The sequence below is a fragment of the Leucoraja erinacea genome, chromosome 28 (assembly GCF_028641065.1).
Source record: "Leucoraja erinacea ecotype New England chromosome 28, Leri_hhj_1, whole genome shotgun sequence".
Taxonomy (NCBI): Eukaryota; Metazoa; Chordata; class Chondrichthyes; order Rajiformes; family Rajidae; genus Leucoraja; species Leucoraja erinaceus.
This window is the reverse complement of record NC_073404.1, coordinates 3,045,346-3,059,294: the sequence shown is the minus strand read 5'-3', so window position 1 is coordinate 3,059,294 and position 13,949 is coordinate 3,045,346. Positions and strand designations below refer to the sequence as shown.

Genomic DNA, 13,949 nt, shown 5'->3' with positions numbered 1-13,949 from the left:
ACCTCATTGAAGCTTGTGAAACAGTGAAAGCCCTGGATAGAGTGGGTGTGGAGAGGATGTTTCCACTAGTGGGAGACTAGGACCAGAGGCCATTGCCTCACAATAAAAGGACGTTCCTTTAGAAAGGAGATGAGGAGAAATTTATTTGGTCAGAGGAATTCAATCTGTAGAATTCATTGCCAGAGACGGCTGTGGAGACCAAGTCAATGGATATGTTTAAGGCGCAGATTGCTACATTCTTGATTGGTACGGGTATCAGGGGTTATGGGGAGAAGGCAGGAGAATGGGGTTGAGAGGGTAAGAAAGATCAGCCATGATTGAATGGCGGAGTAGACTTGATGGGCCGAATGGCCTAATTCTGCTCATATGACATGAATATGACCCTTCTTCCGACTGAATGTTGCTTGACTGGCTGAATTCTTCCAGCATGTGTGTTTTTGTTTCAGATTCTACAATCTGTGGGCTTTATGTTATACTTTTGAAGATATCGGGAGATTGTTCCGAAAGTACCATACCTTTGTTACAGACATTGCAGTTGTGATTTTGATTGTGATTATGCATTTTGATGTGGTTGGAGATGTACGCTGCACTCAGCAGTTTGCCACAGATGTGGCAGGACACCTTTCCCTCGTGGCGGATCATGTGTGAACGCAGGCGGTCTTTGGTGGCAAAAGCTGCTTCACAAGTCTGGGAGGACACGAGGCATCCATTAATGACTTATCCCATTTCATAAAATGCATTACATAAAGCACACTATAAGATTAAACTACTTGGAAAGATCAGCATACTTTAAATGACACCATTCAATAAGTCAATTATTATTTTTCAAATGCAATACTTTGATATATTAAAAATAAATAGTTCTAGAAACATTAATATACTGCTAGTGGTTTTCAGTCTCAACTGATTGTACATAAAACACATAATTTTTTCCATGACTCATACAGCATGGAAACAGGCCCTTTGGCCCAACTTGCCCACACTGACCAACATGTCCCATCTATACTAGTCCCACCTGCCTGCATTTGGTCCATATCCCTCTAAGCCTGTCCTATCCATGTGCCTGTCTAAATATTTCTTAAACGTTCCTCTAGTACCTGCCTCAATTACCTCATCCGGCAGCTCGTTCCATACACCCACCAACCTTAAGGGCCTGTCCCACTTACACGATATTTTCGGTGACTGCCAGCACTCGTCATAGTCGCAGCAGGACGCCGAAAATGTTCAAAATGTTGAAAATCCAGCGGCGACCAGAAAAATGTACGACTATTTGGGCGACTACTCACGACCGCAGAGGTGACATGCCAGGGTGACTCCTGCTTTGTTGTGAGTAGTCGCCTAAAGAGTCGTACCTTTTTCTGGTCGCCGTTGGATTTTCAACATTTTTTAAAATTTTCAGCAACTGCTGTGACTATGACGGGTGCTGGCATGTCGCTGAAAAAAATTGTGTAAGTGGGACAGGCTCTTTAGTGTAAAAAAGTTACCGTCAGGATCCTTTTAAATCTTTTCCCCCCTGACTGTAAACCTCAATCCTCTGGTCCTCGATCCCCTACTCTGGGCAAGAGAATCTGTGCATCTACCTGATCTATGCCTCTCATGATTTTGTACAACTCTACAAGATCACCCCTCATCCTCCTGCGTTACAAGCAATAGAGTCCCAGCCTGCTCAACTTCTCCCTATATCTCAAGCTGTCGCGTTCTGGCAACATCATCGTAAATCTTCTCTGCACCCTTTCCAGCTTTACAAATACTTGTGATATATTATAAATAAAATCTAGTCTGAGAAACATCAATATATTCTGTGTAACCTTCGATTCTCCAGCATCTGCAGTTCCCTCTTTAACATCAATATATTGCTGGCAGGTACGTTTTGGCTGGTACAACACTGGACACTGCCCAATTAACCAGGTGGAAAAGGGCACAGTTTAGCTCAAAATGCCTCATGCTTTTACTGATAAAAAAAAGAACACTGATATTTCATGGCCACGGAGAACTGTGGTGAAACTGCAAAATGTATTTAAAAAACTCCACCCATGGTTGAAAATCGTTAACAGTATTAAGGCTTTTGGACATATATGATCATTTACTAAATTCTGTTGAAAGCTTCACTGTATAGTGGCGCAGTGGTAGAGCTGCTGCCTTACAGCGGCTGAAACCTGGGATCGATCCTCACTATGGGTACTGTCTGAACGGATTTTTACTTTCTATCTGTGACCACATGAGTTTTCTCCCACAGTCCAAAGACGTACAGGTCTGAAGAGGGGTCTCGACCTGAAACGTCACCCATTCCTTCTCTCTAGTGATGCTGCCTGTCCCGCTGAGTTACTCCAGCATATTGGGTCTATCATCGATTTAAACCAGCATCTGCAGTTCTTTCCGACACAGGTTTATAGGTTAATTGGCTTCGATAACAGTTGTCAATTGTCCCTGTACCTGTCTGAATGTTTTAAACATTGCAATATTACTGGCCTTAACTACCTCCTCCATCAGCTCGCTCCATATACCCACCACCCTTTCTGTAAAACAGTCATCCCTTAGGTTTTTTTCAATCCTTCCCCCCTTAAACCTATGTTCTCTGGTTCTCGATTCCCCTATTCTGGGCAAGAGGTCCTGTGTGTTTACCCGATCTATTCCTCTCACAATTTTTTACACCTCAAAAAGATCACTCCTCACCCTCCTGTGCTCCAAGTAATAGAGTCCTAGCCTGCTCAACTGCTCGATCTTGAATTAATAAACACCAAACTCATTTAAAGATGTGCATTTCTATATGTTTTTCTTCAAACCAGGAGAAAGTTAGTTCAACAGGATAAAGTCAAGAGATTGTGATTCCCCCATGAGCAACAGGTGGACAGGAGGCCATTTGGCTTTCAAGGAGAAGCCCTCAGTCAATATTCCCACTTTAAATTGAATTTATAAATGACATTGGTATGTTAGTCTTCCCGAAGGTGGAGGGGTTGTGGGGAAGGGGGAGCTGGGGAGAGAAGAGGGAAAATGGAGTGGGGATAGCAACCTATGCCCACATCCCTCAAATGAGTCAGCAAGTAACCCAAGGGGGTTGTCCTGACGGCTCTTGGCCATTGACCATTTCACCTCCTTCTCAAAGATGTGCAGAAAAGAAAATGATAAAATATACTTTGCGTTAAAGACGAGTTTTGGAACTTTTGACCACCCTTTGAACTTGACAATTTTTGAACATTTCTTTATCCATTTGGACAACACCTCTTAACTGACTTTAAAACATTAAAATAGGAAGTTACTTGGCATTTGAAGGGTCTCTCAGTGGAATGAACATGTTTGACATGACAGCTCAGATGATCAGGCCTGGATTGGAGGAAAGAAGGCGGCGGATTAGATTCAAACAGAATAAACAGCACTTTTGCATTTTAAAACTAACTATCAAAAGTCTTGCTTGGTGATTTTATTAATCATCCAGGGCATTGGACACTCCAGGGATATATTGCTCACATAGTACGTGAGCACAGAAGCATCAATCGGTATGTAGCTGACTTTGACTGGAAAGCTAGTTGCTGTTATTCCCCTCAGTGACTCCGACTGTCAACAATTAATTCAAACAGCAGCAACTTCAATCAGTTAAAAATAATACGGTTAAACAAAACCAAAGATATCCAAAACCATCGTGCCTTGACAAGCATGTTCAAAGTACATTTCTTTCCTTTTACATTTTCAACTCTGATACTATTTTTAAATTAAATATCAGCCAACAAAAACAACAAAGATAAGTTCATAAAATACATGCAGACCGAGACAAATTACTGGTGGTCTGTGCTTAAAAGTTTCAAACCCTTTGAGCACTGGATCTCTGAACTAAACTTTAGCTGAAATATTTTACATTTTGTTTGCAATTACCAGTTTCTTTTGAATAAAATAATTGAAAAAGAGAATTTATTTCAAGAGGACTAGAATATTAAAACAGGGATGTAATACTGAGGTACACATAAAAGCTGGAGAAACTCAGCGGGTGCAGCAGCATCTATGGAGCGAAGGAAATAGGCAACGTTTCGGGCCAAAACCCTTCTTCAGACTGATCGGGGGCGGGGACAAGAAAGGAAAAAGGAGGAGGAGCCCGAAGGCTGGGGGATGGGAGGAGACAGCAGGGGGACTGAGGAAGGGGAGGAGACAGCAAGGACTAACAAAATTGGGAGAATTCAATGTTCATGCCCCCAGGATGCAGACTCCCCAAACGGAATATCAGGTTCAGATTCAGATTCAATTTTAATTGTCATTGTCAGTGTACAGTACAGAGACAACGAAATGCATTTAGCATCTCCCTAGAAGAGCGACATAGCAAACGATTTGAATAAATAATAATAAGTGTCTGGGGGGGGCTGGTGATTGGCAGTCACCAAGGTACGTTGTTGAGTAGAGTGACAGCCGCCGGAAAGAAGCTGTTCCTTGACCTGCTGGTTCGGCAACGGAGAGACCTGTAACGCCTCCCGGATGGTAGGAGGTTAAACAGTCCATGGTTGGGGTGAGAGCAGTCCTTGGCGATGCTGAGCGCCCTCCGCAGACTGCGCTTGCTTTGGACAGACTCAATGGCGGGGAGCGAGGTGCTGTTCCTCCAATTTCCGGTGCTGCTCGCTGTGGCCATGGAGGAGACCCAGGACAGAGAGGTCGGAGACGGAGTGGGAGTTGAAGTGCTGAGCCACCGGGAGGTCAGCTTGGTTATTGCGGCTTTATAAGGCACTGGTCAGACAGCATTTGGAGTATTGTGAGCAGTTTTGAGTCCCATATCTGAGGATTCCTATTAAATCTTTTCCCCTTCACCTTGAACCTATGTCCCCTGGTTCTTGATTTTCCTACTCTGGGCAAGAGATTCTGTGCATCTACTCGATCTATTCTGCTCATGATTTTACACATCTCTATACATCCTCCTGCGCTCCAAGGAATAGAGACTCAGCCTACTCAATCTCTCCCTATAGCTCAGATCCTCCAATCCTGGCAACATACTCGCAAATCTTTTTGCACTTTGGCCTTCATCAGTCAGTATAGAAGCTGGAAGGTTATATTGCAGTTGTACAACACATTGGTGGGGCCACATTGGAGTATTGTGTCCATTTTTTGAGCACCCTGTTATAGAAAATATGTAGTTCAGCTGGAAAGAGTGCAGAGAAGATTTTCGAGAGAGTATTACCAGGACTCGAGGGCTTGAGCTATAGGGCCCTCATGGTTGAGTAGGCTAGGACTTTATTTCTTGGAGTGCAGGAGGATGAGAGGTGAACTTATGGAGGTGTATAAGATCATGAGGGGATTAGATAGGGTAAATGTACAGACTCTCTTCCCCAGAGTAGGCGAATTAAGAACCAGAGGACATAGGTGTAAGGTGGGGTGAGAAATATTTAATAGGAACCTGAGGGGCAACATTTGTTTTAAACAAAGGGTGGTGGGTATTTGGAACAAGCTGCCAGAGGAGGTAGTTGAGGCAGGTACGATAACAACGTTTTAAAAACTTTTGGGCAGTTGCATGGATAGGATATGTTTAGAAGGATATGGGCCAAATGCAGGCAGGTAGGACTAATATAGATGAGGCATGTTGGGCGGCATGGGCAAGTTGGGCCGAAGGGCATGTTTCCTCGATCCTCATTGATGTTCTCTGAAGGGTTTTTGACTGGACATGTTAACTATCTCTCTTTCCACAGATGCTGCCTGACATGCTGAGTATTTCCAGGGTTCTCTCTTTAATTGTTAATTTAATGCTTGTAGTTCAGTCCCCAGTTGGCCCTGCCCTCTGTTCCTTGCTTTGACATCCCACGCCGTTGGGTTGGGTGGTTTACCTGGAGAATCCCTTTCCGCACAGGCTGCAGATGTACGGTTTGTTAATGCCCCCTTCGTGTGACCGCACGTGGTAGCTCATGCGATCCTTTCTCTTGAAGCGCTGCTGGCACACGGGACACTCAAAGGGCTTCTCGTCCGAGTGCGAGAGTTTGTGCCGGTTGAGGTGGTACACGTCGCGGAACGCCTTGCCGCACAGTTCGCAGCCGTGGTTCTTCTTCACCCTCCTGCCGGCGTTCTTGGTGGTGGCCACCGGGGGCGTGCTGCTGCTAGTGATGGTGGAGGTGGAGGCTGCCGTGGTGGTCAGCATGCCCGCCACAGTCGACACCAGGGAGGCCGTGGCCCCTACGCTGGGTGCCGACGACATGAGCGAGACCATGGTGGGCACCTTCCTAGGCCGCGATACCAGCTTGATGCCGGTGTGGCAAGACTCGTGTCGCCGCAGGTGGTAACTGTCTCTGAACGCCTTGCTACAGTAGCTGCAGATCACCGGCGTCCTGGTCTTCTCCTTCTTCTCCACCGTCATCAACGGCTTGGGGGCCTCTTTGGGGTCGGGGGACTTTGCGGCTGTGGGCAGCGCGGTCACGGGGACCTGCTCACGTGGCTCGTTGACAGAGTGCAGTATCGGCAGCAGGCTGTTCTGCACATGTTGCTGGTGCTGCTGCTGTGAGACATCGGCTGCCTACAAAACAGAAGCGAGAGTCAGCAGAAGGTACCACACTACGTCTGCCTCTACAGGCAAACTCACACCCCTCCTGCACTTTGTGAACTTAACACTTATGTTCAAAGGCTTTCACACTGGTTCCATAGTTTGCACGCACCTTTACCTGTTTAGCAAATTTTCGAAGTGAAAGGCATAGCACTGAAACATTCGGCCCACTGAGTCCACGTCGATTATCTATCACCCGTTCGCACTAGTTCTATGTTATCCCACTTTCTAACCTCAAAGGGTCTAGACCTGAAACGTCACCCATTCCTTCTTGTAGCGGCAGATTTTCATATCTTTCAGGTAATTAGCACCCTAGCCGCTATTTGGATGAGAATGGTTGAAGGGGGTGTCTTCTAAACGCATGCAAGCTCACTCACAGAGACCTTTAGAGCTTCTTCTCAGATATGGCTTCAAAACACAATCTTTTGATGAATAAATGGTTTATTGTTGATAGAAAAACAGTGAGATACCTCCAAGTTTCTTCCGACTCGTTACTGCAATCTTCTTCGAACACCAGCTTATTACTTTAGACATTAGAAAACTCTTCGTATCTCCGTAACACTGGCATGATCCGCATGATCCCGCATGGTACAAGGGTTAACCTTCCCCCATCGTAACTCCGAACTAATCTAAAAACTAGACTTCTGCGCAAGCATCTAAGCTCCAAATACGCCCAAAAACACGTCATAAATCCCACCCACAATATAACGAGCAGTCTAAAATTTAAAGGCACATGCCATCATCAATGACATGCAAAACAGGCCAAATGCCCACTACACTTCTCTCCAAAGGTGCTGCCTGTCCCGTTGAGTTACTCCAGCAGTTTGTATCTACCTCATGTCTTTGATTATGTTGGACTGCTTTTCCAGGGCAGCATGAAGTGTAGATGGAGTCAATGGTTGGGAGTCTGGTCTGTGTGATGGACTGGGCTACTACACAACTTTCTGTAATTTATTGCGCAGAGCTGTTCCTAAACCAAGCTGTGATGCATGGGCATTTAATGGCCTTCTATTTGCTCAAGACAGTCATTCACTGGCATGACTGCTACCAACACACATCATAACCTGACATCAGTCTGAAAAAGAGCCTCGACCCAAAATGTCTCTCTCTCTCTCTCTCTCTCTCTCTCTCAATACTGCCTGTCCCACTGAGTTACTGCAACATTTTATGTCTACCAACACTCATCACCTGCTTTAAGGATCATAGAGGCAGCCCTCGTTATCAGAGAATATCATTAACTCTCAAATTGCAGTCCTATTTCTGGCCTTGCCAATAGTGAAGCAGCTGGGGAAAAAAAAAATGAGCTGAACGTGTTACCCTGAGTACTCCTGAATCAGGATCCTGGGCAGGTTCCAGACAACCTTATTAGCTTCATTTGTGCCAAGTATTACTTCAGTCAAAGAGGTTTCCTTTGACCCTCACTCACTTCAAAACATGACTCCTTGGTGCAACACTAAACTGATCATTACCTTCACGTCTAAGGCAATTATTCTCATTTCTTCAGACATTTAGATATCGCATAATTTCTGCTGAATAACGTTGCAACCGAGAGACAGTTTGGAGCACACTGTTTTTTTTGCAGCAGGAGTATGTGCTGAGAGACACACTAAAGCTCAGTGCAGCCAACGCCAAGACTCTGTGGGGGAGGACCACAGTCTAGGGACTTCCGCTGCTGGACATTGAGGGGCAGAGTGCGGTGGAGACGCCCCTCAAGTGAGGGAATGGATATCACCCCAGGGGTCTACGAGCGGCAAGGGTGCCGGATACAAAGATATTTCCATGAACACTACCAAATATGATGGCACGGTGGTACAGTTGCTGCCTTACAGCGCCAGAGACCAGGGTTTGACCCTGACTACGGGTACTATCTGCAGTTTTCTCCAGGATCTCCGGTTTGCTGCCCCACTCCAAAGTAAAGAGATCGCTGTTCGGCACGGACTTGGTCAGGCGAAGGGCCTGTACCTCCAAACTAAACACTAAATGGCACTAAAGAAGCAGAATTGAATATTGGTGACATTACTAACAGGAGATGTTGCTTGATCAAGTTGTAAATGACATCCATCACCTCGAGGTTGTTAATTGACCAAGTAATGTTTATCTTAATTGCTGTGGATAGATGAGATCAGGATTATCTTCATTATTGAAAGGTGGATCTCTGTAATTGTTGTACTGAACAGCTTATAGAAACATAGGTTGGAGAAAATGTTGTTCCTTAAAAATCCCTCTCCGAAATTTCCATTCTGCATTTTGTCCCTTAAGCTTGCATTTTAGCCCAACTTTGCTCCATATGCTAACATACTCACATGAATAAGCTCATATTGAAAATTATCAACCAGCGCAGAAAATATTTGTAGTTTGTCAAAGGGAATTCTAAACTATTATTGATTGAAAGATACAGCATGGAAACTGGCCTTTCGGCCCACTAGGTCCACGTAATCTTCGATCACCCGTTCATGCTACTTCTGTTATCCAGCTTTCACATCCACTCCCTGAACACTAAGGCCAATATACAGAGGGCTAATTAACCTACAGACCTGTGCATCTTTGGGTTTGGGAGGAAATTGGAGCACAAAAACCCACGTGGTCATAGTGAGAACGTGCAACCTCCACAAAGACAGCACCCAAGTTCAGGATCGAACTGGCACTGTGAGGCTGCAGCCATGTCAGCTGCGCCACTGTGTGCCGTCCTTTTTCTCCAAAACTTTGTACATCTATGCCTCATTTCACGTCTGAAATACCTTGTTTAGATTTTTAAATGGGGTCCTTGCTCCTAAACTCCCCAACCAGTGGTAACAGCGAATTGTCTAGAGAATTGGTAGTTCTTAAAACTTCAAATCACCTCTTAATCTTGTTAATTTCAGGTCAAAGTCAAATTTATTCGTCACATGCATCCGAAGTTGCAGTGAAATGAATTTGCCAGCAGTGATACACTTAAAAATGACACACAATACACAATAAAATTTAACACAAACATCCACCACAGCATTCTTCACTGTGGTGGAAGGCAACAAAGTTCAGTCAGTCCTCCTCCTTTGTTCACCCGTGATCAGGGCCATGAACCTACCATAGTCGCCGTTACGGACGGCCCGATGTACAGGCCCTCTCATTAGGATGATTGAAACTCCGACGTCGGGACGGTTGAACACACTCCACAGCTTGGAGGGCCCGAATCGGCACTTTCCTACCAGAGACTGCAGCTTCAGGATGTTATAGGCCGCAGGCCGGCGGTCGGCACTCTTCTCCGGCGATCCCCGGCAAGGGATCCCAGGCTCCGGGTGGTAAGTCCACGCCACGCCCGCGGCTAGAAGCTCCGCAGACCACAGCCCCACGACGACAAATTCATCAGGCCAGTGATCGGAGTGCTTCTCTCTGGCGACCCCCGGCAAGGGTTCGCCCGCTCCACAATGAAAAGTCCACGCTGCGCCTGCTGCCGATGCTCCAGGCCCGCCTCCGGGAAAGGTCGCTCCAATCCATAGTGATTAGGCCGCGAGGGAGGCGACATAGAAAAAGTCGCCTCTCCGTGGAGGAGGCGACCAAAAACGGTTCTCCCCTTTTCCCTCCCCACCACCCCCCACACAAAACACACCGAGCGACACCCAAATTAACATCAGACACACCAAAATAACAACAACAAAAAGTTGAAATAACGAACACGCTGCTGGCAGGGCAGCAGACTCGCAGCGCCCCCACTGATGTGTCCAAATAACAATCATAAATCTATGCTATAATCCATACAAATGTGCTTCCCCACACCATGCCAACGGTACTCCTTCAACGTAGCTGTACAAATCCATGTGAATAGTACAGAGAAGGTCAAAAGGTCTGCTTCCATGCTGTATTCTAAAAGTTCAATTTTACATTTTTCACCATTTAAAGTCCATTTCAGGTACGATGTGAAAGACCCCATATTAATCTGAACTGAAACCCATGTGTTAGCGTTGCTCACATATATTAATTTTTCAGTAATGTGATATTTTCAGCCTCACTGCTTTCAATGTGGCATATCGGCGTGGCACCGAAAGAGCTGGATATGTGGCTTTCTGTTAGAGGATCTAACTATAAAGATGGTAATTAGTTGCAGCTTCAACACTGACCCTGGCAGGCAACCACTGGCCACATCCTGCCAATTTGAGCACCGACCCATTAATCCTAGTTTCCCTGCTGCTCAGCCAATTTCCTAAGCAAGTCTACAATGTGGGTTTAACATCACGCGTTTAGCTTTAGCGAGTGTCCTCCTGCATGCGACGCTACCAAATAGGTCCATGGACTTTCCCCAGTGTATCAATATCACTTCTTTAAAATAAAAGTACAGGTATAGGTCCACCACCAATTCTATGGCACCCTTGGTTCTAGAGCTCTTTCTGGATTATCAGTTTTGCTGGACCAATAGAGGTCACAGCCTCCGAGAGGAGTCCAATTGGAATGCAACGGTCCACCTAGACGGCATAGGCATACTGGCCCACAAAATCAGCCATGGAATTCGGCTGTGGGAATGGATCTGCCGGCTCCGGCCGGGCCAGAGTTCTAGAGCCCCGGCCGCTGTGGGCAAATTCAACCCGCTGATCGGCCAGGGAGGTCCCGATGAGGCCCAGATCAGCCGCCTCACCTGGTCCAGGTGCCACATTTTCAGGGGGGGTGGGGGGATTTCCGGAGGGGATTTCAACTGCGCTCTCGTAATTTTGTCCGATTAAAGTAGGTGCCGGACCACCAGTTGCCGGAAAGTCAGTGGTGGGCCTGTATTTAGCATCTCCTGCTCTTCTCTGATAGGCTGAACATTTAATGTGATCAGGTGGTTACATGCTGTAGCAGTTTCCCGACAATAAATATTATAGATAAATTGATGGCATCTTATAGCTAAATCAGTCTCCCACTTAGTAATCGCAGAGATGCAGCTGACCCGCTGAGTTATTCCAGCATTTTGTTTCGTTCTTCAGCATATATTCTAGTTAACCTTTAATCAAGTTCTCTAAATGCACTATTTATTAATCTCATGGATTGGTTTCCACAACTGGGTCAACTTTGGAAGATTATTGGAGCATCTTTAATATTCATACCTCACTAAAATCTTGGAATGATTTGGTGTTGGAGACGGCACACATTTCTGCCACTCCTAATGTTCACTCCTAATTTTAGAGTCATGCGGTCATAGAGTGATACAGTGTAGAAACAGGCCCTTCGACCCAACTTGCCCACACCGGCCAACATGCCCCAGCTACACTAGTTTCACCTGCCTGTGTTTGGTCGATATTCCTCCAAACCTGTTTTATCCATGTACCTGTCTAACTGTTTCTTAAATGTTGGGATAGTCCCAGCCTCAACTACCTCCTCTGGCAGCTTCTTCCACACCCCCACCACCCTTTGCGCGAAAAAGTTACCCCTCAGATTCCTATTAAATCTTTTCTCCTTCAACTTGAACCTATGTCCTCTGGTCCTCAAATCATCTACTCTGGGCAAGAGACTCTGTGTATCTACTCAATCTATTCCTCTTATGATTTTATACACCTCAATAAGATCACCCCTCATCCGCCTGCGTTCCAAGGAATAGAGTCCCAGCCTACTCACCATATAACAATTTACAGCACGGAAACAGGCCATCTCGACCCTTCTAGTCCGTGCCGAACACATATTCTCCCCTAGTCCCATATACCCGCGCTCAGACCATAACCTTCCATTCCCTTCCCGTCCATATAACTATCCAATTTATTTTTAAATGATAAAAACGAACCTGCCTCCACCACCTTCACTGGAAGCTCATTCCACACAGCCACCACTCTCTGAGTAAAGAAGTTCCCCCTCATGTTACCCCTAAACTTCAGTCCCTTAATTCTCAAGGTATGTCCCCTGGTTTGAATCTTCCCTACTCTCAGTGGGAAAAGCTTTTCCACGTCAACTCTGTCTATCCCTCTCATCATTTAAAAAACCTCTATCAAGTCCCCCCTTAACCTTCTGTGCTCCAAAGAATAAAGCCCTAACTTGTTCAATCTTTCTCTGTAACTTAGTTGCTGAAACCCAGGCAACATTCTAGTAAATCTCCTCTGTACTCTCTCTATTTTGTTGACATCCTTCCTATAATTAGGCAACCAAAATTGTACACCACACCCTTATAGTTCAGACCCTCTAGCCCTGGCAACATCCTCGTAAATCTTCTCTGTACCCTTTCTAGCTTGGCAACATCTTTCCGATAACATGGTGCTCAGAACTGAACACAATACTCTAAATGCGGTCTCACCAACGTCTTATACAACTGCAACATGATCTCCCAACTTCTAACTTTGTTAACGTTAATCTTGCCGAGTCTCTGTCAGATAGATATCTTGTTATTTCAGAGGCTGTATTGAACATGTTGTGTTAGTCATCACTGTTATATAAATATTCATCAACTGCTAGGCTGATTACTAAATCTGAATCATTATTAAATCCAGTGCTCTTTTTGTGACAGTACAGCATACGTCTAAATAGTTAAACGTCATTGTTACGTTTTCTGGCTACACGACATGCCTGTTTATTATTCGTGCGTACAGGCACCTTCCTGTCAATATAAAGAAAAGCGCTACTTAAATCTAATTTAGCTTGTGCTACGTCAGTTCTGGGATAGTTTGTGAAAACTCTCCCGAACAGAAAGAAATCCAACTGATATTGAGTATCAGGGAGCAAGCCATCTCCAGTACAACTCTTTAGTAAGAATCGTGACCATGCTACACTATAAAAGTGTGAAAACACACACCCCCAGATTCAGGGACAGTTTCTTCCCAGCTGTCATCAGGCAAATTAACTGTCCGTTCACCAACCAAGGTCTGAAAAAAGGTCTCAGCCCAAAAAGCCACCCATTCCTTCTATCCAGAGATGCTGCGTGTCCCGCTGAGTTACTCCAGTATTTTATGTTTATCTACCATCTACCTCATTGGAGACCCTTGATTATCTTTAATAAGACTTTACTGGACTTTATCTTGCACAAAATGTTATTCCCTTTATCATATATCTGTACACTTCGAATGGCTCGATTGTAATCATTTATTGTCTTTCAGCTGACCGGTTAACACAAGCTTTTCACTGTACCTTGATACACGTGACAGTAAACTAAACTAAGTAACACATTATGATCAGCATATTGCTACTACTACAATATCTTCTGATCATGCCTTCACCCCAAAGTTGATCCTCTGGCCTGATGATCACAGATTTTTTTTTAATTTGGTGAGGGTGGGTGACAGTGAATTCTACACCTTCTGGTTATTACTGATGCCCCAAAGCACTTTGGACACTCGGCTTTAGTATACAAGGTATTATGGCAACCTCTGCCATGGGAATAGATGTCACAAGATTCCACCACAATCCCACGACAATAGATGTCACAATATTCCACTGCTATCAGGAGATTTGGTCAGCACGAGGACTGTCCAATAGTTGTTCTTACTAATACTGACACCAACAGATGGATATTTAACAGGTG

At 45.2% G+C, this 13,949-nt stretch overlaps 1 protein-coding gene across 5 annotated transcripts in view; it reads right to left on the bottom strand.

The window, feature by feature from the left end:
- Window positions 1–13,949, bottom strand: part of LOC129710513 (vascular endothelial zinc finger 1-like) — a 51,984-nt gene that overhangs the window by 18,294 nt on the left and 19,741 nt on the right. For all 5 annotated transcript variants that reach the window (XM_055657522.1, XM_055657525.1, XM_055657523.1 and 2 more), the window contains exons 2-4: window positions 5,793–6,472; window positions 3,258–3,321; window positions 516–687 (exon numbers count right to left, since the gene is read on the bottom strand). In XM_055657522.1, the coding sequence (XP_055513497.1) occupies window positions 516–687; window positions 3,258–3,321; window positions 5,793–6,472 (916 nt within the window). The remainder of the gene's footprint in view (window positions 1–515; window positions 688–3,257; window positions 3,322–5,792; window positions 6,473–13,949) is intronic.